We start from the raw sequence: 26,461 nt of genomic DNA, 5'->3' as shown, positions 1-26,461 counted from the left end.
TAAATACAAAAATGATAATAAAGTAATAATAATAATAATTAACAGTACAAGCAAAAAGGATGATAAACATAAGAAAACAAGGTAATAATAAAAAATAAATAATAATAATAAATATTTTTAGATAACTTAAAAAAAAAAACCATCCTGGAAGACACCTCATGACCCCCCCATTTGTGTCCTCGCGACCCCCCCCCCTTCCCTTTGGGAACGCCGAACTAGAGCATTGATAGAAATGAGTGGAGTAAAAAGTAATAAGTTCAACTCAAGTAAAGTACAGATACTCACAAAATGCACTTAAGTACAGTACCCAAGTAAATTTACTTTGTTACTGTCCACAATTTGCCAAGAAGACAGAAAAGAAGAAACTACAATCCACTGCTTGTTGGGTTTCCATTTTTCCGGGTTTCCATGAACGCCCCATGACACTGGCAGCTAGCCTAGCCGGCTAACTTAGCTAATCTGATTTATCGTCTCGGTTAAGCACACGGAACGTTAGCCAGGATTACCAAAATTAGTTTAACATATCCAGCGTTCGTAACGCAATATCTATCTGACACCCTGCAGCAAGTTATCTGAAGAATGGCATCACTTGGAGAGCCTGTGAGACTGGAAAGAGGTAACGTTAATTGGCTAGCTAGCTTAGAAATATGTGTTGTGAGACATTAAGCTAGCTTAGCTCAGTGATTGTTATCTTCCATCCAGTAAAGTTTTGTTGTGGTTTCATCTTCTGTGTAAATAACTACTTTCAATAGCTGTGATTGATTCGTGGTATTATATTCATCGAGCTCAAGTATCGATGGTTGTTTCGATCACACAGTTTTGATCCTCTTGCTAACTAATAATTACAGCAGATGGCGATCAGCTAACCTGGCTTGTTTTGACGAAGATGTTTCAGGTTTTTCATCATCAAACTGAGGTTTTACTCAAACAATCACACCAGCTTCTTATTTATCAGTATCGATGATGAGTGGAGGTAATTATTTACTCTACAGACTCTATTTAAATCTCCTCTTACAACAAATGCTGTCATTATGCTCATGCTAAATATGTTAATTAACTATGATGTAGCATTGTTTAAATTCCCATCTGTACTTTAACAATCAATCTGTATTTTTTACATTATTATGTTTAACTACTTGCAGATAGCTGGATGATTGATGAGTTGAGGCTAAAGATGAGAGGAATTTCAAATTCAGGCTCATTCAAAAGCAAAAGAAAAGTCCAAATGTTAACTTTTAAAGGAGAATATTAGAGGGGAAGAGGCGATTTATTCTGTCCTCGGAGAGGCAATTGTTTATTAAACTTGTATTAAACAATATGCTGGTGTTTACATTTCAGTTCATGAAGGTGTATTAACTTATTTAGCAACATATCTTCCTCTGAAGTCTGATAAAGTGGAAGTTGACAGATTGATTTATGAAGTTTCTTAGCTGTTTGATTTGATGCTACATAAACAGCACTGTCAGTCAATATGTAAGCTTATGATCAAAACAAATATACTGTAATAAATCTCATCTTAAATAATCAATCAATCTTTATTTGTATAGCGCTAAATCACAGCAAACATTATCTCAAGATGCTTTTACAAGGAGGTCTAGACCGTACTCTATGTAAAATTATGATCAGAGACCCAACTTCAAGACAGGGTAAGACTCAGTCTTACCCCACCTTAATCCACCATGAGCATTGCACCTTGCAGTATTTAGCTAGTTGCAGCGGTGTGGAAAAACTTCCTTTTAACAGGCAGAAACCTCAAGCAGAACCAGACTCATGTTAGACAGACATCTGCCTCGACCGAGTTGGGTCTGGAAAGAGGGATAGAGGAGAATAAGAGAGAGAGAGGGAGCGGTGATAGATAAATAAGTTGTGTACAAACAGGAAGGGATTTTATTCATTAACATTAATTTGACTTTTCCAAGGTTTATTTCTAGGTACAAATTGAGCGCTGGCTTTCACACAGACACTGTCTCTGTCAATGACTATCTTAATGATTGTGTTTATGTGTGTCTGTGTTTTTGTGAAAAGACATTAACCGTGCTGTTGAACTGCTCGATAAGCTTCAGAGGACAGGGGAGGTGCCGCCCCAGAAGCTCCAGGCGCTGCAGAGGGTCCTACAGAGTGAATTCTGTAACGCTGTCAGAGAAGTGAGACTCTTTGTTACACTGTCCGGACTTTGCAGAGAGAGATGATTTTGTTTTACTTATTTTTTTACAGTTTGGAAATGTTTTGATGGACTTTGATAAAATATTGTTCAATATGTCTCTTCAGGTGTATGAACATGTGTATGAAACAGTGGACATCAACAGCAGTCCTGAGGTCAGGGCCAATGCCACAGCCAAGGTAACCCAACTTAAATATCACCCATGTTTTCACTTGAGACTATTTGTCACTTCAACACTCTTTGCTTCCTGGTTGAACATTACAAATTGCTTGCTGGGTGCATGAAACACAGCATATTTGCAAAGGTCAAACGACAGCTCTTGTTTGTTCGTAGGCGACTGTGGCAGCGTTTGCAGCCAGTGAGGGACACTCACATCCTCGTGTCGTGGAACTGCCAAAGACTGAAGAAGGCCTGGGTTTTAATATAATGGGCGGAAAGGAGCAAAACTCACCCATTTATATCTCACGGATCATCCCAGGCGGCATCGCTGATCGACATGGAGGACTAAAGAGAGGCGACCAGCTCCTGTCTGTCAATGGGGTGGTATGTTCAACAGTAAAATACATGTGACATTGATCAACATCAGTATCCACCTAGCTGTTGAATAAACTCTGAAACAAACAGAATCATTAGCAAACTCAAACTATAATATGCTTAGTCTTTCAAAGTTAATCTATATGTATAGTCTAATGTTACAAATCCAAATCCTACATGTTCTTCAAGTGGCCTTACCAAGCGGCTGCCTCCAGTCTTAAAATATGAAGCCCATGCAGAAGTGCTGAAAACTGCAGTTCATCAAGTGTCTGCTTGAGGCTGAAGGCAGAAACACTCAAAACCACATACACACCAATTCAAAAAAGACGATCTTTTGAGCAGTAATAAAAATGTTTGCTGCCTGGTTCAAAAAACAGTTTAGGTCTGAATAGCTGATTTCTCTCTCAGCACACTCTGTGCGGGGGTGAATTTTTTTATAACTTGGTATTTTCGAAGATATTAACCTTACGAGTTTTGCCCCAATAAGGGCGTGGCTGACTTGATTGACAGGCGGGCACCCTGTAGCTGTTAGCAAAAAGGCTGAAGGCCCGCCTCTTTACCTCACACTAGCTCAGACGAAGTTTGGTTGAGTTCTACATTTCCAATATGGCACCTGCTGATGATCAGCTTCAAAACAGCGCTTCAGAAACAGATGGGTGACGTCACGGATGATACATTCATTTATTATACAGTCTATGGGCCTTACACTTGATACAAGATTTGATAACCGCTGTCACCAGACCTTTATTAAAGATTACCACGAAAAAAAACTGCAGAAGGGGGCAACACAGGAGGAATGATTTTCAGGGCAAACAAATTTGCAGGTGTGTGCGAAAATGACACAGTAAGATTAGACTTTGTAAAGACTGATGAAAATTAGATATATTTTTATGAACAAAGAATGTGACACCATGAAGATGTAGAAAAAATATAAGGGCTTGCAAGCGCAGAGGATAAGAGACACATAACCCCATTTTAACTGCAGGAACCAGGAAGTGTTTCTATCCTCTCTCAGGTTTCATGTATCAAATGCATGTTGTCATTCCAGGTGTGCTCAGATTGCAGGCTCAGTCCAGTTGAGCACACGTACATTATGAATTTGCACTCTGACGTTCCTGTCCTGTTTAAGCCTCTCTTCTGCCTGCTCGTTGTAAACAGCAGTTAGTGGCTGAAGAATTTCTGAAAATAAATTTAGCGATACACCAACAGCAGTAATAAAGAGGAGGACTGCTGACAGAAAATATGGATGTGAACAGTTTTAATGCTCTGAGGAAATTGGCTGTGAAACCCAATACGAGAAAGGAAATAAATTCTGCTGGTTTTATTATGTAATACATTTAAAATGGTGTGTGCTGTTAAGAAACTGTGACCTTAAATATGTTTGGGAACCAAATTTCTACAAGCAGACTTTTTAATTATCTGTCAATTACAACACGCAGCCTTTGTGAGTGTGCTCGCTGTGCTTAGATTGCAGGCCGAGCGTCGGGTTGAAACAACAACCCAATTGACTCGGTTGCATATATATTTTCTTTTATTAAAATTTCCAAATTACAAACTTTTATATAGGAAGTTTCACCGACCCTGTAAAAACACAGAGGCTATCATTCCTTCCACAGTGACCACACACCTTGTGGATTCTGTGCTTAACAATGCCAGCAGTATATTGCTTTTTTAGGATTATGAACCTATAAAAACTGTTGACTTTACTACAGTTATTACGCCTCTATGTGATAAAAACCTCACCGTTTATTTCTGCGGTTTTTCAGAGTGTGGAAGGTGAACACCACGAGAAGGCGGTGGAACTCCTCAAAGCTGCTCAGGGCACAGTGAAGCTGGTAGTAAGGTACACCCCCAAAGTCCTGGAGGAGATGGAGTCGCGCTTTGAGAAAATGAGGTCGGCGAAGCGCCGGCAACAGAACAACTATCCCCAGTAGGATTTTTTATGTTATGATGCCCAGCTCCCATGTCTCTCCTCCTTTAGCCTTCTCGCCATTTGTTCTGGTCTCTTTCTTATCTTCCTGCCTGAAAACAAACGTCACAAACAAACCCATTGTTTCTCCTCACACATACTGTTTATTATGCTTCTACCCTCCTCTGTAGCATTTTTAATATTTGTTAGACTGGACACTACAGCTCTAGACAAACACTAGAGTGCTCATGATTGTCAGTGTAGGTGGCTGCTCACACGTGTGCATTATTTTTCAATTGACGATTTGAATGCAACTTTGAATGCTTTTGAGACCGACCACACGATCCCTTAGTCTGGAAAGATGGTGGATTTAATTGTTTCAGCACAGCCACTACCAAGTGCCTCAGGGCAGACAAGTTTATCTCATGTACTGATGTCGACACTCTTCTGTTCTTCGAATGGTTTTAAAGCCAAGTGCACGTAATTAAACTCTTACAGCAGGAAAAACTCCATGCTTCTGATATTCACCATTTAATGTGATTTAAATACACGTAATAATCCTTTAATTGTGCAAACTTGAGAAAGATGCAGTTTTTATTCTATCACCACTTTAGAGACAGATGTGGATGAGAAACTTTTAGGAGCTGATGTTAGTCTGAGTCCTCAGAATAAAGAGGTAGGTTTATGTTGAATAGAATAGAAAGGAGACTTCAGAACAGCAGTGATGGATTATTTTACAGGTTTTCTCTGGGCTTCCTCTTGAGTGTTCCAGCGTCATACGGCACTATAAAAAGCTCAGCCGGTGCTGTAAGTGATGTAATGGGGTCTCAGCAACTTTTGAACTAAATACCTGCCGTCACAGAGACTTGCAGTTTTTACTTTCATCAAAGTAATAAACATTCACAAGCATTAAACTTGCTGTCAGCGTGACACGAGATGTTCGGCTTTTGATTAATTTGTCTTGTCTTAAATCAGGAATGTAGAACATCTCGTGTTTTATTTGCCAGGTGAGGTACGTAATGAGAAGTCAGCTAGCTTGACACTTGTCTTTGATCTGCACTTTAAAGTGCTTGTTAACACAGTTTGCATCATTCATTGAAAGTTAAAGTGAGGATAAATCAGAAACAGTAATGCTTAATATGAGCTTTCACTGCTTTCATGAGTCAAACTGCAGATGTACATATACTGTATATGACTGCTGCATATACATCAAGCCTGTTCAGGAGATTGGGCCGTATGTCTGTTTCATCGGCATGTGTTCATTTCTCTCTCTCAATCTTGCAGAACAGAAGTCTGTTTTGAATGAAACAATCACCCGACTGGAGGTGTTTTGTTGTGTTGATCATTGCAGCTCTGAAAGATGGATGGATGAAAGATAAATCACAATTTAGAAATGTCACTTTTATGATGCTTATGCTCTAATAATATGACAATAATACTCCTTACATTTCAGAAATGTACCACAGCAATAGGTTTCCTTTTTTTTCTACAATCACTACATATTTATTTCCATACTTTTATCATTTGTCTTTATCATCACTAAAATGTTCATTTTAAACCATCTGTTGACGGGCAATAATGTACTCTGTGTTCATATACAAACTGCACATGCTGTAAACTTTACAAGTCATGATGATTAACCTTTTATTACTGAAAACTGCCAACATGTCATGTTGTTGTACTGCTGTCAATAACTCACACTGTACTCTTTATTAAGACACTATTCTACTTTTTCAAATGCAACACAAAGGCTGTTTTCGAAACTGACTACCTCACTAGCAGTACATACTGATTCGGCCAAAATTCATGTGAACAAGAGCAAAATCTGCAGTTTGCCAAAACTACCCGGATGTCGGACTGATTTGGTGAAATGTCTCTGTATGCAGCGGACCAGTGTCCCTCAATGCACAGCGCTCCAACGTTTAACTGTCATTGCATTTAGAGTGAAGTAATGCGGAATAAAAGCTGGTGAATCTTATAACTTCCAGTAATTACAGAGGTGATACACATCTCACAGGTAACTGTTCATGTCTGGGAAGATTATTAAATTCAATATAAACCACTTCTAAACTTTTTAAATCACAAGTGGATGCTAAAGGAGCAGGCTGTTTTTCAAACTGCGTCCTATACTAGCAGTATGTACTGATTTGGCCAAAATTCAGTATGTAGTATGTGAACAAGAGCAATATCTGCAGTTTGCCAAAACTACCCGGATGTTACACTGAATGAGGAAAATGTCTCAGTATGCAGTGGACCAGTTTCCCTCACGTAATGTTTCCCACAATGCACAGCGCTAACAATGTGCTTCTTCTTTTACCATTTATGACGGGAGGAACTCAGTTTTTAGGTGCTGTGACAATTATTAAATTACATGTAAACCACTTCTAAACTTTTTAAATCATAAGTGATGCTAAAGAAGCGGTTTCACTATCAGCTTGGCCGTTGTTTACTTCCGCTTTCGAAAATATGGAAATCCAGCGACGCCTGACCCAGCACACTGCAGACCAGATCCAACAGAACAGTCATACTACAGACTAAATTCAAATGCAGGTATTGCCAGGCATTGGTAGGTAGTAGGTCGCAGGCGGTTTCGAAAACAGCCGCAGTTTCACCATCAGCTTAGACATTGTTTACTTCCGCTTTACATAACCGGAAATCTGGGCGACGCCTGGCAGTACGTACTACATACGACATCCGTAGGTAGTGTGTCGCAGGCAGTTTCGAAAAACAGTCACAGTCTTCATCATTTAAAGCATGATAAATATAAAGCTTCCATCTTGATATTCCTCTTATCATGATAAGTCTGCTCATGATGTGGAATGTATAAGCTAAAAAACCGCACTGAGATGTCTGCATCCTACCCTCACGCCTGTGCACAACATGTCAATCAAACTAAGTCACGAGTCAAGAGTCTGTTTAAAGGTTCATCATTTGAAATATAAAAACTAAAGCAAGAATCTTCACTCCTACTTAATGATCCGTAGTGAGTCTTTTAGGGAAACAAAAGAACCAACAAACCTTGTGTCTCTGGTAGATTCAGCTTCATGTCTGCTGCATAATGTTGACGAGGCTCCAGCTGACTGAACCACGCTGCTGAGACAGGAGAGCGGTATTGACTGTCATGTCTGTGTTTTATCTTACTGATACACAAACAAGACGGGTGGTGGATAATGTCACAGAAACACGTCTCTTGAAATGGCGTCATTAGATCTTTGTCCTCTGATGTTGAACCATCCTTCAGATGTGTTATTTTCAGTGTGATGTAGTTATTCTATCTGTTATTTTATCCACTGAATGATCCCCTCACTGTAAATAGCTCATTAGAAGTCCATAGCTACTTTAAAAATATGCTTCAGCTTGGTTAGAGGTAGATTGAAGTTGCGTTTGATCAGTTGGTTAATAATCGTTCATCAGTTATCTGAACTAACACTTCAGTGTGCTTGAGGTTGGCCCAAAGTACCGAACTTTTCTCTGTTAACAATCTCTGCATGCATCCGTTCTTACCCTCCACGTCGCTACAGAGTCAGCTGTTCCTTTAAATATCACCAAAATGAGCGTCACTCTAATTATCCACGGTTTTATCAAGCTTTTACTTGATATCAAAACAAATGCAAAGAAATTGATAAAACATGATGACTCTTTTGCATTTGGAGATGTGCCCCCAGTTACTCCTCTTAAAATACAGTGCATTATAACACAAATTTACAATAAATAAAACACAAAGTATGACAACAAATGAATGCAAAACAATGATCTATGCAAAGTCATTTAGAAACGTGTAAAATAACCTTTAATGGTACAAAACAGCAGCCGTGTTACTGCAGAATGTTACTGAAAACTACCACTTTAAGGCGAAACATCTACTAAGATGTAACACAAATTTTCGGCCGCTAAGGTTGCGAGAAATTTTACAATGTTTATTATTTGGATATTCTCATATTGTTTGTCATCAAGTTTCCATGTGATATAAGCTTCTGAGGAATGATTGTCAGGCTGCATGTAGAAGAACCTTCTTTTGTAAAAGTGTGGTTCTCGGTCGGACCACGTCATAGGCTTCTTTTGTTTTGAGGCAGAGCGTTCAGCAGCACAGTAGGGATGTACATAAAAGGGAAAAAGTCTTAAATAATATATAGTTTGTCACTTGATTGTGTTTTTATCCAGCATTAACTAGCTAGCTTCATTTCTTACACACGTGTCATTAATCAGGAAACAATGTAATGTGACTTGGTATTGTCACTCACTGAATGTCACTGACCATCGTCTGACTTAGTTGCGAAATTTTGTGAAGTACCCTTCAACTTTCTACCCGTTTTTCCTTGTCTATATCTTGGGATGGTCAATAGAGTATTTTTTTATAATACTTTTCTTTTGATATTTTTCTCAATTTTATAAGTGATTTTCCTAAAACAAATACCAGGAATGATTGGTACTTCCATTTTGACTGTGTACCAAGGCCATATCAGAGAAGCCTCTCTGAAAAGCAGTGCCGGTGCAGGATGACATGGTCCTGGATCCGAGCTTCTTTTCTGGGGGTCTGAACTGATCTCTTTCTTTTCTTTCTATTACCAAGACCAAACTTGCAGCATTTGTGAAAACTTTGATAATGTTTTGAAATGTTTTAGCTGGTGCTTGTTTAGGATTATTACCTGTAGATTGTGTGTGTTATGTTGTGTTCTTTGATTTCTTACCTGATTTTCTGTGTTACATAGATGTGGATTGTAAATTGTTGTGATGTAGAACATATTAATAAGTAGACTGGAGGCTAAATAAACAGTGCTTACATTCATGAATTTGTAGGTCTTCTTGAATGCCTTTTACACACCACACTTATTTTAGATTTAGGCTCAATAACAGCAGAAAAACATCAAGATGACACGTGTGATCCAGATTTATCTGTACTTTAAGAAGACGTGCAAACCCTGCACACAGGCTGCAGAACGGAGTCATCACCTTTTAGAATATTAGATAAAATGGAGCGCCATTGGCCTAGCAGTCTAAGCGTGTGACCCATATACAGAGGCTGTAGTCCTCGTCACAGTGGTCGCAGGTTTGACTCCCAGCCTCGACCGTTTGTTGCATGTCTTCCCCTGCTCTCTACCCCCACATTTTCTGTCCCTCTCCAGCTGTCCTATCCAATAAAGACAAAATGCCCCAAAATATAACTTAAAAAAATAAAATAAAATAAATGCCTTACACGTATGTGTGGTAGACATTTGTTGGAATTTTTCTTTTCATTGCAGACACAGAAACCCAGTACAAGCCCATTTTAATGGAGATATAAATACTGTCTACATAAAGGCCCCATCACCAGCTTCAGTTCTCAAACTATTCAATCAGTCCAGCTTTATTTATAAAGAACCTTTCATACAAATCAAATGCGAGTCAAAGTGCTTTACAGTGATTGAAAACAAGAAAGAAGCAGAAATGAAATAATGGCATAAAGACATTAAAAAAAAACAAAAATAGAGACTAATGCACACCAACACAATAAAATATGTGATTAAATAAGATTAAGTATCAAATTAACATTAAGAATATAATAGTTGAAATTAATAAATAACAAAGGGCAGGGATAAAGTTGAAGATGAAATAATGGCTAAAAATATTGATTAAATTGAGTAAATAAATAATTAATAACAGATAGTTCAATTTGATAAAATAATAAAACAACATTAAATCAATATAAAACATTAAAGTAATAACATTATTAAACAATACATAAAAGTCAGACTGAATAATTAGTTGTTTTAGTTTACATTCAAAAGTAAATTTACTTTATTTTGTACACAGAAGTCCTAAAAGGACATCATTAAATACATTTTACTTTCTCTGTTTTCTCGAGATAACAAGAGAAATGAGTCAAGATCTCGAGAAAACAGAGAAAATAAAATGTATGTAATCTTGTTCTTTTAGGGCTTCCGTACACATGCTAACCAAGTAACTTCAGGTAATAAGAAAGGCCTGTTATCAGTTTCTTTATTTTGTTTTGTTCACAAATATTGTTTAGAACATTTTGCCTCAGGAAAGAATAAAAAGATATTTTGTTATCTCACAGGTTGAAGATCAAAAACACAAAAAACGAGCTTCGTTCTCCTGATAAAACGAGATACATGATCCTGTTATCACGAGAAAAATAAGTTGAGATAACAAGCTTGTTTTCTCGAGAAAACATAGAAAATAAAATGTATTTAATCATGTCCTTTTAGGGCTTTCGTATTTGTAGACAAATCAGACTCTTTATTTTGATGTGCACTGCAGCAGCTACACCAGTAAATGTTTTTTCCTCCCTGCACCGCTCCTCTTTCACTGTGTTGCATCAAATGTACAAAAAGCAAGACACTACATCCCAGAGAGAACCAGAAACTTAGTAAGGTAAAAATAGAAAAAAAGGCATCTCTGAAATCTGCGATTGCAGCACATCAATAACAATCTGCCATGAGTGCAGGAGACATTTGTCAGGGATGGATCAGCAGAGCTTTACTCCAGCAGACTGTCCGTGAACCTGAGAGAAAAAGACGTGTGTTATCAGTCTCCCCTGTCAGAAGTCTTTCACTCTTTTACTTTACATGCAGCTTTGTGCTCTAAAGATGTCCAATACACCGGAGTTTTGTTAGCCGCACACATTTCAAGCACTGTTATTTGTTTTTGTTCCCAAATAATCCAAATATTTATTCACTTTTGCATAGGTCTTATGAATATGAATTAATGTTTCATTCATAATTATTGCAATATCTCAATGTTTCCATTTACTCCTGATATTGTCATGTGAGAAAACTACAGCTTACATCATTCTCTGGAGTTGTGTGTTACAGATTTTGAAACCAATAACAGAAAACAGAACAGCCCTTTAAAGTGTCTGACAGGTTGTTAAAGTTTTTAATCAATGAGATTAATTTTACGATGTGAACTTTTGTCCTCCTGAAAAGTAAAGTTGTGTTTGTGTTTGTGTTTTTAAAGCTGAGCTGTATATATCGTTGTGTTTATGTGCTGTAGGTGTCTGAGAGAACCTCAGTCACAGGAGCTTGATCAGTGGCTGCTTGCCTGGAACCAAACAGTGCACGTGACAGCGATTCATTAGAGCCGGTTGTTCACACTACAGCTTGAGACCAGAGCACAGCTGCTGGTTTCTCATGGTGTGGACCTGATCCACTTCAGCAGAGTGTTGTGTGAGGACAGCTCGCGGCGTTTTTTCTGGCAACCGAAATCAATCACACCCAGGAACAAGCTGAGCAGCAGCAGGGCCAGAGGACGAAGCAGGAGGCCAAACTGGATCCGGAGCCAAATCAGCAGAAGGAGCAGGAGAGGAAAAGGAAACTGATTCATGTTATTTATCTATATGGATGAGCACACATAAGCTTAAATACACAGTGTGTTTGTGAGATGATGCATCAACCCCAGGAAAACGTGTACATTTGAAAGGGAGAAAAAGGTGTATAGATACAAGTTTAAGAAAATGTCATTTGCACACAGAGTCCTGCAGCAAAATCTGCAAAGACCTAGTCTAGAGAGACTGAACTTATCACTTCTGATCATAGACTGAAGCAACCTAAATGACATGTTTTTAATTTTTTTTTTATATGAGCTACAGTCTTATTAACAGTAAAGTGACAAATCATACTGTGTAGTTTTATTCTTACTCCCAGTTTCTTAAATTGAAATACATTTTCATGGAAATGGTACAATTAAAAAAAGTGGAACATTTAAGAAAAGTGGGAGCACTTTAATATTACTATTGGCAAGAACCATTATTTGTGACGATTTAAGTTTACACTGAGAAAAATAAATAAACTATATATATATATATATATATATATATATATATATATATATATATATATATATATATATATATATATATATATATATATATATAACTACATATATATAACTTTATTTATATTCTTGTTCATTTAAGAATCCTAGCTGGTATGTAGGCAATCTTAATCGCCTTCCGGTTTTGAATCTACAGTCCAAGCAGCTTAAACCATTTTAAGTTGAAGTACCTCCAGACCCCTCTCAAGTATCTGCATTACACCCTCCTGTCCAGCAGGGGGCGCTGGACCTACTCTCTGATTTTAATCATAAAAGAAGAAGTCGCGAACTTCCTTGTGCTTACATTCGATGACGTAACTTCCTTTCTGTCCGTGCTAACGTCCAAGTGAACACGCGTTCAGCCACCTAACAAGTAAGTTTCCACATTTAAACTTAATTTACGGATTAAACGCGGAAAGAATAGGCTCTAACAATCTATAAAACCGTAAGCTTTCAATCCCTGTAGCTAAAAGCAGTTTATGGAGCGCCATCTTGGCTGTATTTGTTTCTTTTACACAGCTGAATGTTGCTAGCTGCTAAGTTAGCAGAACACACCGCCACATGGAGAGGAAAACTCAGATTCTTGATGTTCAGTCGTCAATTTTTCAATTGTTTTCCAACTAGAATGAACTGAAAAGTTGCTAAATATTATAGAAAAAGTTAATCTGTAAAATTTTGAGCATTAGTCTTTCTTGCATTGAAGTGTTGGATCAGAAAATCAACACCAAACCCTATATGAGCCAAAGTTTCCTCCAAATCATGAAAAGAAAACAACATTTAACAAGCTCATCGTGATTTTTACTATGACGAGACCCCAAATAAAGGACAGAAATTTGATTAGACAAAGCTGGAATCATTATTCTGGATGACAGGAAATGTTTGCTGTCATAAATTGAAAACCGGCTAAATAAACTCTTATACAGACCGAGGACAACTTAAATAATGAATATCTGTAAATAAATATTCGTGAAATATGTCTAATAATGCAATGTGTTTAGGCAATTATTATGCAGTGTGAAATGGGTGTTGATATATTTTGCAATGTGATATACGAGAGGGCTCTGATTCTCTATATTCATTCTACTAAAGCAGAGTTAAGATGAATTGTTCATCAGTTTTATTTTTAGTTTGATCCCCTATGTAAATAAATTTACAATAATTAAAGAGGTTTAACATGTGCCTGTTTGCTGCTGGCCTTGAACACACCTGTGTACACTCAACCTTACAGATTGTTGATTTTCTTTGCAGGATGCGTTACGTAGCTGCTTACCTGCTCTCTGCCCTCTCTGGCAATGAGAACCCTGCGTCCAAGGACATCAAGAAGATCCTGGAAAGCGTTGGCATCGAGGCTGATGATACTCGTCTGGACAAGGTACAGAGAGTCTCTCTCTTCATACGGTTTCTGGTGTTGTGGCAGCAGTAGTTCTCAAAATGGTTATCTATCGCCTTTGTTACTCATAAATTTCACCTCCATCTCTCATCAGGTCATCACAGAGCTCTCTGGCAAGAACGTCAATGATGTGATCGCTTCAGGTGAGTGTGACAGCATCATAGTGTTCACTATCTATGTCATGTTATATTTTAGGTTGAATTGTTTGACAGAAATCATGAAGAGAAACATGTTTAATTAGGGGATTACATTTTAAGTATTCTGTGACATTTTCCATGTCAAGATGATGCTAAATGTGTGTTTTCCCCGAAGTAAAATGTTCCTTGGAAACAAAATGTATATAACTGAAGGTATTAATAGCTAGAGGTTAACAAAATGTTAAACACGCTAGATATCAACATGTGGAGCAGGCTTTAAAATAATCTCTGCGGACATAGTCATATAAGTGAAGGCCCAGACTACAGCATGTGGATTCTCTGTAACGAGAAAAGAACAAACATATTTCAGATTCAGTGTCCAGTTTTCTGCCTACTCGTTCTTATTGAGAAAAATATCAGTCCGGCGGTAGAGAAAAATCCCACCATGGAGACCTGATGCACAGCTGCATCCCCCAGCTTAGCATCTCCGCTGTGTGCAACACCTTTAGTCAGCTGATTCACATCAAAGTATGCTTTAAACTTTAAAAACCTCCCTGATAGCTGAACAAAATATGAGACCAAATGGTGTTTGTTCCACGTGATAGAAAAGGAAAAGATGTGTTCGAGTATGTTTTTAATTTCTTAACATTCCTAGTTTGAACCCACGGCTGGACTAAAAATGGTTGCCCTGTTAAAAAATCCACTTGTGGTGGTGCCGGTTTTTAAACATTTTCAGCTGCAGCTTTTATTAACTTCAATTAACTTTGTATTTACACTCTTGATCATTTTAACTGCTGATCAAGCTGTAACTAGGAAAGTAATAAGACAAAAGTGACAATTGTTTCTTGATGAACATAGTGACTTGCTAAGACGTCTGTTCTGTGCGACTTTAAGATATTCATATTAAATTTAAGATTAAGAGAAACCTGGACCTTTTCACATCGGAGGAGCTTGAATCAGAATGTCTTTTAAAAAAATATTAAAAACAATAAATTGTAAAGATAGATGAAAGTTGAGAACTGCTAAACTTTTTTTTTTTCATTACCCATCAATACATTTTATACTAAAGTGTAAAAATCAATAAAACATTTACCCACTTGGAGGGAGGAAAATACACCAGACGTGTCTGGCTGTAACTATTAACCATCACATCTAGTTAAAACTACTTCACTTTTCTGACCTCTGTTTCCCTGGCTGCTGAGTATTCATGTTATTGAGCTTTTTGTCTGCCAACTCCTGTCTCCTCAGGTTACGGTAAGCTGGCCAGCATGCCAGCAAGCGGTGCAGTAGCCGCTGCCAGCTCTGCAGGTGCAGGCTCAGGCGGAGCCGCAGCCCCTGCTGCAGGTGAGCATTTCAGTTTAGCACCTCATTTGTCAGCATCAGTGACATTTGGCCCATCCATTAACCTCGTATGTTCATATGACTACACACGGCCAAGTCGGGCTGCTTTTTTATTATGGAATGTGAAAAAATCTACATGTTTGAGTGTCAGTCTGGAGAAAGAATACAAGTCCTGTAGTTCAGACTATCTGGTGATTTCTTTTTCATCTGTCACTTCATCATGGCTCAAAACTTGACGTCGCTGATTTTTGAAAACAAGTAGAAGAAAAACAAATGCCATAAATGTGCATTAAAACAAACCCACGGATGACCCTGACTCTAATACAATAAGCATAAAAGGTGTCCTGTTGATAAAGGATGAACTTTTAAAAAGTACTTTTGTTTTTCAGCTGAGGAAAAGAAGGAGGAGAAGAAGGAAGAGTCCGAGGAGGATTCAGGGGACGACATGGGATTCGGCCTGTTCGACTAAACTTTTCCAAAGGATGAATAAAGTTTATAAAAAAAAAAACTGAACTCTTGAAATGTCTTTTTCACCTCATATCGATTGTTTGATGTGTTTCTAGGAGGGTAAAAAGGGGTTTAAGGCTTGGTTGTTTGATGCAATCTGCATCTAAATAATGTGAAGCAGCTTGCAAGGCTTTTAGATGTGTTCATGTGAAATGCATGGAACCAGATTATCTAGATCATATGACAACAAATGGATAAAGTGTCGTGGGTTTGGCATTGCTTGTTTCTTTGTGTAAAATGATATGAGCAGTAGAGACCTAACCATGAAGTATGTAACTGAGCCCAGCAACCAGCAGATGGCGCTGTTCAACCTTCCTTGGTGCACAGTCGAACATGAGACATCGCAGGTCCCTCGTGTCTTACAGATTATTTAATTATGAATGAGGATCAGGATGCACCTTTGGGTCAGTACCAGCCAGTTACCATGCCGACGCAGGTATCATTCACTGCATACAGTCGTGCACGAGACCCGGTGGCACGCCTGCAGCAGCACGTAGACATTTCTACGTCACTGACGGCGAGTTAATCCGGATGGATCACCGATGGTGACGTCAGTGAACAATAGACAGGGAGCAAAGTTTTGTTGATGAATAGATTCTAAAATTAAAACACTAGTTATATAACCTATAATTATGTTCATAAACACAGATCAACAAGTAACCCTGTGTATGAAAAGAGATGAAGAGGATTGGTAACAGGTTGAATACAGTAGTCCTAGTCTCGCCCTTCAATCAATCAATCAATCAGATTTGTAAAGCGCTTTTCATACGATGACATTGTAACACAAAGTGCTGTACATAAAAACAACTTAAAATAGAATAAATAGATAAAAATATATATATATATAAAGACACCAGCCCTAACTCCAAAACCACCCCACAATCCTAAAGTTAGGAATACGTCATGCAACAATAATAATAATAACAATGAAAATAAAATCAATGGAAAATAAAAAAGATGTTGCTGAATGAACTGAGGAAACGCTATCATGATATTTTAATGAGGAAACACTGTAGGAAACATAAGGTGTTAAAGCTCAACACAGATAATTATACTCTTCATAATAAAATACATTTCTAAGATAATAAAACACGAAAATATTAAACCATTAAAAGAAAATAAGATGATATACTCAAAATAAATACATAAAAAGTTACTTAAATTCGAACTAGATAATAAATAAATAATGTAAGGTGAAAGAAAACTGGCTAAAAAGGTCCGTCTTGATTTTGCTTTTAAATTTTCTATGCTCTGTGCAGCCCTCAGATCTTAGGGTAGGGTGTTCCACAGGCATGGGCCGTGATGATAAAAAGCTGCCTCACTGTGGGTCTTTGTTCTAGCTTTTGGTACAATTAAAAGTCCACTACCAAAAGACCTGGGGGCTCTCACTGGCTCATATGATAAAAGCAAATCTGATAAAAAATAAAGGAAGTGTGTAGTATCTAGTGGCATTTAGCAGAACAGACTTGGTAGAAAATTAATTTAATATTCAGAAGTACGTATGTTTGAATGAGTTAAATCTATATAATCTGTTGAATATTAAATTAAATTTGATTTTGTTAACTTAATGAGCGTTCTATATATACATCAGTGGGGTACCCTGTCATGGAGGCTGCCATCTTGCACCGCTATGTTAAGTAGGACAACAAACAAACCAGTAGCTTCTTGTCCTTGGAGGCCAACGTCCTTTCTCCAAGGGGAGGATGAACAGGGGAACGTTTCAGTCTAGAATCTGACTGCAACATATCGCTAAATATTCCCATTTCTACACACTGTACCTTTAAAGTTCTTTGCAAGATCTTTTCACATCGTACACCTCTCTTCTCCTTCCATGTTTCTTATTAGCTTAACCTAATCTATAATAATAAACCATTTTTTTTTAAATCAAACTTAGATTTCAAGAATACACGAAACAAGATTTAGAAAGGATTGTTTTGATTCATAATTTACCAGTATCCTGTGAAAAAGGGAATTAAGTTTATCTCAAGCCGATCAAACATCAGCGCATAGCTTCCCTTTAGGAAACTTTTCATCTGTGAACTTGACTTCCTTTTGACTTTTCTAGAGGAACAGGACACACGCACATGTCATGTGAACATGTTCTCTGTTTCAAAGTTTTTGTCCATGTGCTGTATGTTTTATTCTGAGTGCCACTGTGCTGTAACTGAATATTATTTACTATAAATTATCACATGGTGTCAAAAAAAAGTATGAAAATGCTGAGAAAGAACTAGGGAAAGGCCATTATTCATAAATGAAATGTTAATTTTGTTGTTTTTAGACGGCCCTTCTGTTCAACATTTACACTGGCAGGCTGTAAACCCAACTTCAAGATGATCCAAGGGGACACCAAATCCTCTAGAGTCCACAATCATTTAATGGTGAGGAAAAAAAAAAAAATATATATATATATAAAAAAGAAGACGTTTTTATTTGTAAAGCATTTTTCAAGCAATGATATTGTAACACAAAGTGCTGTAGATGAAAAATAAAAGTGGGAGTAATAAAATAGAATGAATTATAAATACAAAAAAGAAGACCCCCACAAGGTTAAGAATATGATATATACAATAATAATCATAATCATAATCATAATCATGATCATTATTATAGATATATATATAAATAGATAGATATAAATAGATAGATATAAATAAATAAAAAACTAAAAAACAAGAGGTTGCTGAACGAACTGAGAAAACGCTGTCATGATAACTTAATGAAGAAACACTGGAGGGAAAATAAGATATTAAAACTCAAGATGGAAAATTAAGCTCACCAAAATTAAATAAATTAATAATATAATTAAACACTAAAAGATTAAAACAGTCAAATAAATGAAGATGATCCACTTAAAGCAAATACAGAAAATTAAAACAGAATAAAACATTACAATTCTGAGAGGTAATCTGTAAAAATAACAAGATAATACAACCTAAATTAATAATTAAATATCCACAATAATAAAAAAAATACATTACTAAGAGAAGGCCTTTAATCAGGGTCTTTGTTGCAGCCTCCAATGTGTCAGTTTACATTGTACCTTAGTTTATGCGCCTGATCAAGCAACCAAACATACAGGAGTTCTTTTTGCTTATCAAGCTCTGTCAAAGACTGAACATGCAGAGTTTAACTATTGGCTTTTATCGTAGTGTCTGGGAAAGTTTGTCTCATAAGCCCATTAGTCATGTCCTGACGTGCAACTGTCCGCTGTTACTTAATCTTCAAATTTTCTTAGTGTTGTCTCTGAAGCAACAGAAATGACTCATATCATGTGCTCAGTGCTGAGCCAGCATATGAAAAACTACCATGAAAGTTTATTGTGTTTTAATGTTCAAGGTCTGAGAGAGTGTACTCTGGATACTGCTCTCAATGCCCTGGTATAAACTTGTGATAATGGGCTTGTAATAAACCTCATCACGTTCTCAAGCTCTAAGTCTTCTAAATCTAAATACCTTCCAAAACTGTGACCAAAGCAAGTGAAAAGGTTTCCCGGTTCACAACCAGATAGGCATTTTTCTGAGGGATTTAACTCTAGCTTTACTCTAGCTCAATTCCCCCCTCTTTTTTTTTACTCGAACTTTGAGCCATGTAACATGTTTATATGAAAATTAAATAATAAACCCTTCTTGTATCTGTTTTCCTTCACTTTGTATTCCTCAAACAGTCATATATGGCTTTTAAAAACATACAATGACGCAGGAAAAGCCCAGCCATACTTCCACAATGCACAAACAACAGGAACAGTACAGTATTTAGAGTTTTATGGATTTATAATAACTGGAAAAAAATCACTTAACATGGAGGTAAATCGAATAACTTTGCTTAAAAGTTACTTTCTTTGTAGGCTACTTTACTAACCAGAACTAGAATATTGTAGCTTGTAGAAGGGCGCCTTGGATTGCTATCTGCACTGCCACATTGAATTTATATAATCAGAGGTGTCAAACGTATTCACATTCATTACTCAAGTACAAGTATAGATTCTAGAATTTAAAAAAGACTTCTTTAGAAGTTGAAGTATCAACTCAAGCTTTTTACTCAAGTAAAGGTGTGAAAGTGCTCGTTTCAAAGCTACATAAAGTATAAAAGTAAAAGTAATGTAAGGGGAAAAAATGCCATTAAGGTCAAAAGCTTAGGCTGTACTACAGGGGCCTATTCACTACCCCACCACTACCCCCAAAAAAACAAACATTTTTCTAAAGGCCATAATGACTATAATGTTATATTATTATGTTAATGTTGAAATATTTGGGTTACACCTGTTTCAGCCTTGTCATGCCCATTGAAAATGAAGGCATTTTAGTACAACCAAATACATTACAGAACCTTATATGTGTACACTGAGCATTAACGTGTTTCATGGAGCGGAAGATATGATGACCAGTTGCCTGTGATGTATTTGTCTACATTGGTGTGTTTGAATAAAGTTGCATTAACTAACACAGTAATGACTAATCTAAGCTGTATTTTCCTGTGAATTTGAATGATGAACATACAAATATTCCTCTGAAATAAAGAGGAGCAGAAGGGGGTTGAAGTAGATTAATAAATAAAGTGGCTTTACATATGATAAATTGGAAAAACACAAGCTCTTCTTCAATATTGTACTTGAGTTAAAGGTTAAACACTAAACACAGCTATCACTTCCCACCTCCTCCATGTCCCTCCCGCTTCCGGTCCCTGACGTCACCGTCCAAACCATGAAGTTACTTGTCGAGGCCACCGCGCGCACAGTTCATCCTCTCGTTAGCGGACAGTGAAGGTTACCTGCTTCAACAGTGCTTGAACGGCAACCTTTTAGCTGTCTCCTCACGGGAATACTCGCTTCAATCAACCAGAACACCACCACCACCACCACCACCAACAACAACAACAAAGCTTAATTCATTTTAAATATCTTAAAATAACGTCGGCTTGTGAAGATATCTTAAACACGTATAGCTTTTAAGCTAGCTGTTTGTTTTGCTAACCAGCCTTCGTACATTAAAGCTTTTCGACCTCCTCGCCACTTAATCAGGTAAGAATACATCCTTAAGTTTGTCTTTAACTGTTTCTAGAACTGCTTTTTGTTGTAAATGCTTCACTGTGAAAGAAACATGTAGAAACATAGCTCTGCTGCGGTTGTTTATCTCACCACTGGCCTTGACGCAGTTGGCTCTTAAACCTCTGCGCAACTTGTTTACTGCCAGGCCTGCCACCCACAAACTCTAGATCTGTACAACATAGCAGGACTTAGTTTGATATGTTGTATCAAAGAGAAAAGAAACCAATGTTTATACTTAAATAGCTTTAACTTCCGTGGAAATGTGGCTTTATATAACGAAATGTAACTGCAAAACTACGGAAGCCTTAAGCGGCCCTGCTTTTTTATTTTACTTCGCTTTCCCGTAAAAAGGGAAATTCCAGATGTATTATTATGTAAGGTCGCGCTTAAATGTCAGATTATCACAACTCCAATCCCCAGACTATCAAAAGCACAAAACAAACATATATAAATAGGCTTAATATACTTGATTTGTGTGGGAACAGGCAGCATGGCATGTCACGGTCTGGCCTGTCAGCAGAGGTAGGAGATACAAGATACAGAGTATGTAATTTATTCCATAACATATTTTATTATCCTATATCTACTACATGTGCTCTCTGGCTTAGGCTAATTTAACTTATTTCATGTCTTTAAAGTACTTCTATACCTTCTTTGTACAGATAGTATTTCTATTTTTTTTTTTTAGAACTTTTGGATTTGTGTTTAAGTTTATATATTTATTGTCCTCACTTTCTTGTTGTGTCCTCACTGTCTTGTTGTTAAGTACCAGTGTTCCATTCACCACGTCAAATTCCTTGTGTGTGCAAGCTCACTTGGCAATAAAGCTTTCTTGAATCTTGAATATTTTTATGCCCATCATCCGAATTCAAGAGAAGAGACAGCTTAAATTTGTCATTATTGTGTTAGTTAATGTGACTTTATTCAAAACATCAATGTAGACAAATACATTACATATATTCACTATGTGGCAGTACAGATAGCAGTCCAATGTGCCCTCCTACGGTTCTACAATATTGTAATTATGGTCAGCAAAGCAGTAAAGTAAGTTTTGAAGCAATGATTTATTGAAAACTATCCTTTCTAACACTTGATTTGTGTATTCTTCAAATCTAAGTTCAACGTCAAACATGAGGTTTATTATCAAAGAGGTTTAATACCTAAGCTGTTTAAATTTGACAAATACAATGAATGCATTTTGAATTGTTTTATTTTTTAAATGAAATAAAACCAGTGTTACAAGACTTAGTCACAGAAAAAGAGAAAATGGTCTTCATTCGGTGCTTACATTGAGTCTTATTGACATTTTGTTGAAATAGGTAGAAAACTCAAATAAGACCGGTGTGAGTGACAGGACTTAATCGCACAGAAAAAGAGTGCTGACATAGCGCTCTGGATATAATCAGTTCTGAGCGGCACAACAACAAATGAACTTCTGAAGTCATTTTAACTCATCTAATGCTCAAAATCTCAAGTATTTTCAAGTCACCAGACTCAAGTCCAGGTCAAGTCCCAAGTCATTGATGCCAAAGTCCAAGTCGAGTTGCAATTCTTTGATGATATTGTCATAGTCATCAAAATTGTGACTCGAGTCCCCACCTCTACCTGTCAGAGAGGCCAGCCTGTTGTTTTGTTTTTTAGAGCGCCAGAAAATGATTCTGGAAGAAAACAAACTCGGATGTATTCACGTAATATCCCATAAATGACTAAATTAATTAACGAAAAGTGAAAAAAGAATGAACATGTGAAAATGGAATAAACAGAGGGTATGATCAGTGCAAATCCATTGACTCAGGTGGTAATGAGGTCTCGTGCAGTCCAATTGAATTGCATGCAGTGTTTTATAATGAACTAACTCAGATCTGTATATTACATTAAAGCTGAGGACGCTCTGCTATAGTGCTGGTCCAGTAATACATTTCATCCACTGCCAAGAACCTAATATTGTTAAATACTTTATTAAAAATCTCAATTTAATCTAGAAAAACAACAATTTCAATTTATTTGTATTTCACAAAAGTGAAAATATTTTTTTAAATAATAAAGCAAATTAAGCATCAGGTGTTCTAGTTTTGTGATCATACGTCCATTATCTATACCACTTTTATCAATCGGGGTCATGGCGGGCTGGAGCCTATCCCAGGGGGTGCACCTGGCAGGTCGCCAGCCTATCACAGGGCCACCTTACATTGACAATTCACGCACTTTGAAGTCTGGTTGATCAATTTGCTTACTCATGTTGTATCATGTACCGTCTAGACTTACATCAGGTGTTCCGTAATCTAACACACCCATGAGTTGTCTCTGAGTCTTGTTTGTGTGTTTTACTAATGACCTTTATTTGCTGCTTTCAGAACAATGAGTTCCCAGGTGAGACAGAACTTCCACCAGGACTGCGAGGCTGCAATCAACAGGCAGATCAACCTGGAGCTGTACGCCTCCTACGTCTACCTGTCCATGGTGAGACTGAAACCCCTGGATAGAGAACAGTGGGAGAAAGTTTGAGCAGAATGTGTTAATACAAAGGGAACAGACATGCTGATATCAGTCAGTGTTAGGAAGTGATTCTGATCCCCTTTTCAGTGCTTATATAACAGCTGTGTCTAGTCGCAGGTGTTTATCCTCATGCAGCCTCCAGAGTGTCAACATGAAGATAGTCTGCACACCTTCTGACTTATAGAAAACACCATGAGATTAGTCTTTTGTGTTAAACATTTACTCGCCGATGAGTTTAAGATGTGTGTTTAATGTTATGTGAGCTGAGTTGTTATGGATGTTCTTTGACAGAGTCATAAAACAAAGGTTGAAGTTCCTTTTTAGATTAGGGTATGTAAATAGACGGTTCAGAGAGTTTGGTGCCTGACCTTAAAAAACGTGCAGAAACTCAGAGCGCAGCTATATCTATCGACCCTACACAGCTGGGTATATAAAAGGCTTTTCATACAGTCTGCCTTTCTCATGGAGGGTGTCCAAAAATGATTATGTTTTTTTTTTCTAGTTGAGATGTTTTTAAAAGCTTTACAATCTTACATTGCAGGGAAGAGAATATATACGGTCACTGCTGATTAAAAGCAGCCACCTTTCTCAGTGATACCAAGCACATTAAGCTCTCTGTGTGGCTGCTTTAAGCTACGTGATCTCGAGATGTTCCTGTGTGTGGTTTACCCTGAACTTTTGTGGATTACTACTTTGGAAAAACAACTAACATTCCTCTCTTCTTCTCTCCTCACAGGCTTACTACTTTGACCGTGACGACCAAGCGTTGCCCAACTTTGCCAAGTTCTTTCGTAATCAGTCGCATGAGGAGCGCGAGCATGCTGAGAAGCTAATGAAACTGCAGAACCAGAGGGGGGGAAGGATCTTCCTGCAGGACGTCAGGGTACGAGCTTAAAGTTGATCTTCTAAATGAGTTTTGGTGTGTTTAAGTGTCACTGTGTTTGTGTGTGTGTGTGTGTGTGTGTGTGTGTGTGTGTGGTGTCCAGTTTTGGGCTATCAGTCGGGCCATGTTGGGAGGAGAGCTTGATGACAGATTGATACCGAGGGCGTTAGTGTGCTGTGCCGCTTATCTCGTCACACAAATGCACCCAGTTAAACGTTAAAGGCGTTAAACTCTTCCTTTACCTACTTTGTCGAACAGAAACCAGAGAGGGACGAGTGGGCCAGCGGAGTGGAGGCTCTTGAATGTGCCCTGCAGCTGGAGAAGAGTGTGAACCAGTCGCTGCTGGACTTGCACAAGCTCTGCTCGGATCACAACGACCCACATGTGAGTATAAAAGTAGGGCATGCTGTGGCACGGTGAAGCACCATAAAACACATTTTACTGTAAGAGAACAGCACAGCAGCACAAGCACCTAAGTTATACACCTGGAAATCTCTCTGCAGTACTGAAAAGGGAAATTAGTCACAGTCAACCGCAAATGTGACACATCGGTCCGATTGTCTTGTAGCTTCTATGGCTTTAAGGAGAAAAAAATAGACGGCTGATCTTACTGTATTTTCTTAAATCAACATCACATTAAAACTTTGTTCAAACTCAAAGCTTAAACTAACTTAACAGTTGCATAACAGAAGAACGAACAAACACTTTGAGAAGAGAATCATCCACAAAGTGTTTCTCTTTGAGTCATTGAGTTTGATCTCCACCTCTAAGCTGATCTCCCTGTTGTTGTTTTTTTTCCGTACAGTTGTGTGATTTCATCGAGACGCACTACCTGGACGAGCAGGTGAAATCCATCAAAGAGCTGGGAGACTGGGTGACCAACCTGCGCCGTATGGGGGCTCCTACCAACGGCCTGGCTGAATACCTGTTCGACAAACACACCCTGGGCAAAGAAAGCAGCTAAACCTTTCTACGGCACAATTCCAACCGCTTTCTTAATATGTATATTTGTAACTCGCTTTCAAATGTTTTCAATATGAAAATAAAAGAGCCATCTGCATGATAACAGCTTATCATTTAAACCTCTTATATTACTCATATCGTACTCCTTATTACAGTTACATTCTTGTTTCCACCGCTGTGAGCTTCGCCTTTGTCATCACTTTCTTTGTGTTTTCTGCCAGGAGCTGTCAATCAAACCAATAAAAGGAAACCCTCTGGATTCTTGTCTATCTTGTTTTTTTTTTGTTTTTTTTACGTTGCTCAACATATGAACTATGTTAAAAGAAAAACTTCCTGCTAACCAATATAGGTAACTATAGCTCTAAGGATTTGTTTCACTTCCTCTAACAGAGAAAACAAAACCAAGGCTGCAGCTGAAGCTTTTTGTAAAATTCCCCTCAGGGCAATAAAGAAAGAGAGATCATTAAACCCAAAACATTCATGCAGACCTGACAGAAGTTGTATTTGGAGAACTAAAGTTTTGGTAATTCAAGGAGGATTCATAGACTGGTGATAAGACATAATCATAACATTTATCTAGGTATGAAAGCTGTTATTACTTCTTACCTCTGAGCCTGTGGCCTCAAGAAAAATATACCCAAAAACCCAAATAAGCAGCTTGATGAGCAGCTGTGTTACGGTCATCTTCTGCTGATCATAGCTTGGAGAATATGAAAATTACTATCGGTCAATGTTGCATCAAAGATGGTTTGAACTAGGGGTCTAATGGTCTAAGCACATGCCCCATATACAGAGGTTATAGTCCTCTACCATACGTTGCACGTCTTCCCCCTCTCTCTACTCCCCACATTTCATGTCTCTTTCCAGCTCCCCTATCCAATGAAGGCAAAAATGCCCCAAAATATAACTTAAAAAATAAAATAGGGTTTGATTTAGCTTCAATCAACCGTTCCTCAATCCACTTTCCAAGTTCAGTATGTGCTTGGAGTTCTTTTTGGACAATCTACAGGGTTTACGTGTTGATAGGTAATGAGGGGATTTCCACATCAGACACACATTGTTCAGTGGAAGTGGAGTACAAATGTTTGGCTGTTAACTTCTCTCTTGAGTTCCCCTGGTTTTGTAGTGAGACGGTTTTTGTTTTGTTTTAATGATTTTCTTCCTTTCATGCAGAATATTGGTGTGTGTGTAGTTGGTAAAGGAGTCAATCCCTCTAGTGGTGATTAAAGAAACAACAGCAGTTGTCAACTATCTCAAGCCATTAAAACAGGGAACATCTGT

General features: G+C 37.7%; 3 protein-coding genes across 3 annotated transcripts; all 3 read left to right on the top strand.

Moving 5' to 3' along the window:
* Positions 1-333: 333 nt before the first annotated feature.
* lin7c (lin-7 homolog C (C. elegans)) lies at positions 334-9,394 on the top strand. Its single transcript, XM_034680444.1, has 5 exons — positions 334-616; positions 2,026-2,144; positions 2,269-2,340; positions 2,495-2,704; positions 4,462-9,394. The coding sequence occupies exons 1-5, from the start codon at positions 580-582 to the stop codon at positions 4,627-4,629; spliced, it is 606 nt and encodes a 201-aa protein (XP_034536335.1). The 5' UTR covers positions 334-579; the 3' UTR covers positions 4,630-9,394.
* Positions 9,395-12,657: 3,263 nt separating this feature from the next.
* Positions 12,658-15,797, top strand: rplp2l (ribosomal protein, large P2, like). Its single transcript, XM_034681015.1, has 5 exons — positions 12,658-12,789; positions 13,665-13,788; positions 13,901-13,949; positions 15,192-15,287; positions 15,674-15,797. The coding sequence occupies exons 2-5, from the start codon at positions 13,666-13,668 to the stop codon at positions 15,751-15,753; spliced, it is 348 nt and encodes a 115-aa protein (XP_034536906.1). The 5' UTR covers positions 12,658-12,789; position 13,665; the 3' UTR covers positions 15,754-15,797.
* Positions 15,798-20,507: 4,710 nt separating this feature from the next.
* Positions 20,508-25,439, top strand: LOC117810559 (ferritin, heavy subunit). Its single transcript, XM_034680454.1, has 5 exons — positions 20,508-20,811; positions 23,193-23,298; positions 24,071-24,217; positions 24,476-24,601; positions 25,023-25,439. The coding sequence occupies exons 2-5, from the start codon at positions 23,197-23,199 to the stop codon at positions 25,179-25,181; spliced, it is 534 nt and encodes a 177-aa protein (XP_034536345.1). The 5' UTR covers positions 20,508-20,811; positions 23,193-23,196; the 3' UTR covers positions 25,182-25,439.
* Positions 25,440-26,461: the final 1,022 nt, after the last annotated feature.

Source organism: Notolabrus celidotus, chromosome 3, assembly GCF_009762535.1.
Source record: "Notolabrus celidotus isolate fNotCel1 chromosome 3, fNotCel1.pri, whole genome shotgun sequence".
Lineage (NCBI taxonomy): Eukaryota > Metazoa > Chordata > Actinopteri > Labriformes > Labridae > Notolabrus > Notolabrus celidotus.
The sequence above is the reverse complement of the archived record's forward strand: the minus strand, read 5'-3'. Positions and strand labels throughout refer to the sequence as shown.

Bases quoted from the DNA above. Each gene is read 5' to 3' on its own strand.
- lin7c (XM_034680444.1), top strand. From the start codon at position 580: ATGGCATCACTTGGAGAGCCTGTGAGACTGGAAAGAG. The intron at 617-2,025 runs GTAACGTTAATT...TTTTGTGAAAAG, and splicing joins GCCTGTGAGACTGGAAAGAG to ACATTAACCGTGCTGTTGAA. The intron at 2,145-2,268 runs GTGAGACTCTTT...ATGTCTCTTCAG, and splicing joins TCTGTAACGCTGTCAGAGAA to GTGTATGAACATGTGTATGA.
- rplp2l (XM_034681015.1), top strand. From the start codon at position 13,666: ATGCGTTACGTAGCTGCTTACCTGCTCTCTGCCCTCTCTGGCAATGAG. The intron at 13,950-15,191 runs GTGAGTGTGACA...CTGTCTCCTCAG, and splicing joins CAATGATGTGATCGCTTCAG to GTTACGGTAAGCTGGCCAGC. The intron at 15,288-15,673 runs GTGAGCATTTCA...TTTGTTTTTCAG, and splicing joins AGCCGCAGCCCCTGCTGCAG to CTGAGGAAAAGAAGGAGGAG.
- LOC117810559 (XM_034680454.1), top strand. From the start codon at position 23,197: ATGAGTTCCCAGGTGAGACAGAACTTCCACCAGGACTGCGAGGCTGCA. The intron at 24,218-24,475 runs GTACGAGCTTAA...TTTGTCGAACAG, and splicing joins TCTTCCTGCAGGACGTCAGG to AAACCAGAGAGGGACGAGTG. The intron at 24,602-25,022 runs GTGAGTATAAAA...TTTTCCGTACAG, and splicing joins CGGATCACAACGACCCACAT to TTGTGTGATTTCATCGAGAC.